The 4,345-nt window shown below is 65.1% G+C and overlaps 1 protein-coding gene across 1 annotated transcript; it reads left to right on the plus strand.

The window, feature by feature from the left end:
• Positions 1–2: 2 nt before the first annotated feature.
• On the plus strand, positions 3–3,436 carry ANKLE1 (ankyrin repeat and LEM domain containing 1; the record flags this gene model as incomplete). Its single annotated transcript, XM_019609963.2, has 7 exons — positions 3–148; positions 237–348; positions 427–1,981; positions 2,054–2,216; positions 2,310–2,469; positions 2,542–2,671; positions 3,045–3,436. Coding segments are annotated over 7 exons (2,439 nt in total), but the record flags the coding sequence as incomplete, so codon positions are not given.
• Between the last annotated feature and the right edge of the window lie 909 nt (positions 3,437–4,345).

Raw genomic sequence — 4,345 nt, forward strand, 5'->3', positions numbered from 1 at the left:
GGGCGGCGGAGGTCCTCCTGCGGCACGGAGCCGACCCCAACCTGCTGCTTGCAGGGGGGTTCGCCCCCATCCATCTGGGCGCTGCGGGGGGGGCCGGGGGAGGAGTGCGCTGCTTGCGGCTGCTGCTGCGCTACGAGGGGATCCCCAAATGGCCAGGTAACGGCCTTGGGGAGCTGGCCCCGTTCTGCCGAGTGGGGAGCGGAGCCGCCGACAGGACGGCGGTGACGCCGGTACGGTGGTAGGGCTGCCGAGGGGCTCACGCCGCTGCACGTCGCTGCGTCCTGGGGGAGCTGCGGGTGCCTGGAGCTGCTGCTGCAGAACGGGGGGGACCCGGAGCTGCGGGACCAGGTTAGCGCTGGGGGCGGTGCCTCGGAGCCCTCCGTCCTTGGTGGGAGCGATACCAGCAGCCGTGTCCCCCCTCTGCAGGACGGGAAGCGAGCCATCGACCTGGCGCTGGAGCAGGGCCATGGGCTGTGCGTGCAGCTTCTGCGGGACTGGAGCCTCCCAGCCCCCCAGGGACCCCGGCGCTCATTGTCCTTCTTGTCCGAGGATCGCACCGCTGTGGAGCTGCTGAGCAGCACTCGCGTGTCCCAGCTGGGGGAGCCCGGGCTGGGGGGCAGCTGTGGGCTGGGGGAGCCTCCGTGCTGTGCTCAACCCTCCTTGGGTTCCTCCGTCACCCCGTGGCTCCCAGGGTGTCCAGCTCTGCCCCTGCAGCCCCTGGCATCCAGCACGCTGCTCGGGGCTGGGGGTGAGCATGAGGAGGTACCCCTAAAGGGAACGGGGGTGTGCAGCTCCCTGCAGCCCAGTGCTGGGTCCAGGAGCCCCCCCCAGCCCCTGCACTGCAGCAGGAACCGTGGGATGCTGGAAATAGAAATCAGGGGCCATGACCTCCCCGGGGACAGCAGCGAGGATAGCGAGCATTTCGTCACTGCAGTGGAGATGTTGGAGCCCAGCAGGGCTGGGATGTGCCCAGGAGAAGCCCCCTCCTCAGCAGGACCCTGGGAGCTGCCTGCCCAGAACCCCTTGGCTGCAGAGGAGCTGCCTGTGCTGTTCCAGGGCTGCAGCCTCGAGGGCTCCTCCCCCCACCCCCTGGAGCTCCCTAGCAGCCCTGCTGGCATTGCTGTAGGGGATGTCACTTCACAGGGGCTGCAGCCCCCCCAGTTCTGCCACGTCACCCCCCGCACCAAGAGCCGCCTTCAGGCCTTAGCAGCGAGGCTCAATGCTTCCTCCTCCTCCTCCCTCTTTGACGCCAGCCTGGAGAAGCCCCGCAGGCCCCCCCGGATCAGAGCACCCAAGGGCGTCCCCAGGGACCCTGCCACCACCCCAAGGCACTGTGTTGCCCTCGGTGGTGAGGATGTGTCTGGTGGGGATGTGGAAAGCACAGGGTCCTCAGGTGACACCCAGATCCTCTCCAGAACCCCTAGCCAGCCCAGCTCCTCCCTGGGGACCAGCAGCTCCGGCCCCACAGTGCTGCTAGCTCCTCGGTATCACGGCTGTGCCCAGAACCCTCTGTCAGGTGCTGAGGGATCCCTCAGCCCTACTGAGCTGCTGGGTCCTGGGGATCCCAGCCACCCCCAGGACTCCCCATCAGATGCTCAGTGTTCTGCCAGCCCCACAGTGCTGCCAGCTCCTGGGGACAGTGACAACCTCCAGGATTCCCCATCACATGTTCAGAATTCCACTCCTGCCACTGACCCCAGGGTCCTGGATCCAAGGACCCCACCGATGCCATGCTCACCCACGGACTGCAGTCCCCACCGCCCCATGGAACCCGATGGATGCCCACCCACTGAGCGGCACAGTCCCAATGCTGAGACCACCAGTCCTGGGGACGGGGACCAAGAGCAGTCCCTGCGGGTGCTCTCAGATGAAGCACTCCTCCGGCGGCTGCGGGCGCTGGGCTACGACCCAGGACCCATCACAGTGCTCACCCGGCGCGTGTACCTGCGGCGCTTGGAGGAGCTGAGCCGCAGCCCAGCAGGTGAGTCTGGGGGACCACCATCCATCCCCATAGTACTGGGGGGGCTCAGGATGACCCCAATCCCCCCCCTAGGGCACAGCCCTGAGCTGACAGATGCGCTACGCACCGGCCATATCCCCAACTGCACCGCGGATGAGACGGTGTTGGCACAGCAATTCGACCGCCCCGACCGGAGCCGGCATTGGCGCGAGGGGCTGCTCAAAGCCAGCTTCAACTACCTCCTGCTCGACCCCAGGTAGGGATGTGCTGCCTCTTGGGCAGCCCCTGAGGCTGTGAACCCAACACCTGGAGGTTCTTTTTGCTCCCTGGGTGGGATCTGCACCCCCAGGACCACACAGGACCTCCCATCGCGCTGCCACCGCCTGCGCCCCGTGGAGTGCTTCAGGACCTTCATTGATGCCATCTTCTATGTGGGCAAAGGAACGCGTGCCCGGCCCTACAGCCACCTCGCCGAGGCTGTGACCCAGCACCGCGTGGGGACAAGGAAGGTGGGATGGGGTGGGTGTGGGGTAGATCGCATGGGGAATGAGGAGGCTTTATGGGCACGGGGTGTCCCACAGGGCTGTCCCAAAGTGCGGCGCATCCTGGAGATCTGGGCGAGTGGGATGGGTGTCATCTCTCTGCACTGCTTCCAGAGCAGCGTGCCGGCTGAGGCGTACACGAGGGAGGGCTGCTTGCTGGAGGCCCTAGGTGAGTGGGGGATGGAGTTTGAGAGGGCTGGTCCCCCCTCATGTATGGTAGCAGGGGGATGCAGCCTGTCCTGGGGCAATATGGAGAGCTGGGGGGTCCCTGGATAGCAACACAAGGTTTGGGTACAATGCCCCAAACTGATCTCCTGCGGGGAAAAGATGGGTTGGAGCAGATGTTAATGGGACCCCACGGGTACTAATTGGGACTTTGTCACTATAAGGGATGTAGGTGCTAAGGGGGACCTCATGGGGCCACAGGTGCTAAAGGGGATCCCAACGGGGACCTTACAGCAATGCGGGTGCTCACAGGGACCCCGTGGGTGCTCACGGTAAGCACGGTGTGGGATCTGTGGGTGCTGCCCCTGACCCCACAGGGCTGCGTGCCGTCACCAACCAGCGGAAGGGGAACTGCTACGGCGTGGCAGCCAGCTGGTCCCCGGCACGGCGCCGGCGCCTGGGCGTCCACATGCTGCACAGGGCAATGCGCATCTTCCTGGCCGAGGGTGAGAGGCAGCTGCGGCCAGCCGACATCCGGGCTGGGCGCTGAGCCCCCCTCCAAGGGCTGGAGGCACCCCCTGCTCTTCCCGAGGAGGTGGAGGGCTGCATGCTGTTTTTTTTTTACTTCGTGAACGATGGCGAGAATGTTTCTATTTATTTTCTCTCTACCCCTAAGTGGTGATGAGTAAATGGCTGCAACAGCTCAGAGCCGCGCCTGCTGTCCGGCTTTGCGTCCCCGTGATGGAGTCGGACGTGGCTGTAAATACAACACGGCTTTACTGCGCGGGATGGCGCGGGCACGGTGCGGGTTTTGCCTTTGTGCAAGCGATGGAGCCAGCGGCGCAGCCTGATGGGTGGGAGCTGCAACCCGGTGTCGATGGCAGCTCCTGGGCTGGGGGTACAGGGGAGCAGAGCCGTGATCTGGGGTCGGTGAGTGGAAATGCATCTGAACCCACGTGTTTGTGGTTAAAATTCTCAGGGGGGCTGCAGGGTGGGCGTGGGTTGGTGCCAGGAGAGGGGGTGGGGTGTGGGTTACGCATGGCACCTGTCACACGTGGTCCCTGCTGTGCTGGCACCAGCTCCTCTTCATTGCACGGTTTTAGGGGCCCGGGGGGACGAAAAGGGTTTTGCACCCACCCAGGGGACGAGGTTCCATTGGGCAAGGAGGCCTGGCTGTGTCTTTGGTTTAGATGGGGGAAATAAGGGGAGAAAACAAAGAGGGGAGCGGCTCTGCTCTTTGTGGTCAGGGGAGGCTGCGGCCATCCCCACGTGAGGGTCAGGGGCAGGGGAGCAGCCGTGCCCACCCAGGAGCCCCGGCGCAGTGGGACGGGGGCTGAGCAGAAGCCGGAGCTGCAGGACCTGAAGCAGTGGTGCGTTTGGGGACACGACTGCACGAACGGTGGCACCGGGGGAGAGCTCAGCTCTGGCCTCGTCGGCCCCCACCACAGCTTAGAAAGGCAAATCCCACTCGGGCTTCCCCTAAAGCAATCCCAGCTCAGCTCCGTGCCGCCAGGTGCCAGGGTCACCCCCTGCAGGACCCCCTCTGCTCTGGGAGCGGTGTCCCCACAGTGTCCTTGCTCTGCCCCCGAGGGGTCACTGCGTGAGGAATAGAATACTACAACAAAACAGGATGAAGGCGCTCCAGCGGCTGCCATAGGACCGGGTCTGCCGTGTTCCC

This window comes from Meleagris gallopavo, chromosome 30 (genome assembly GCF_000146605.3).
Source record: "Meleagris gallopavo isolate NT-WF06-2002-E0010 breed Aviagen turkey brand Nicholas breeding stock chromosome 30, Turkey_5.1, whole genome shotgun sequence".
In the NCBI taxonomy this organism is placed as follows: domain Eukaryota; kingdom Metazoa; phylum Chordata; class Aves; order Galliformes; family Phasianidae; genus Meleagris; species Meleagris gallopavo.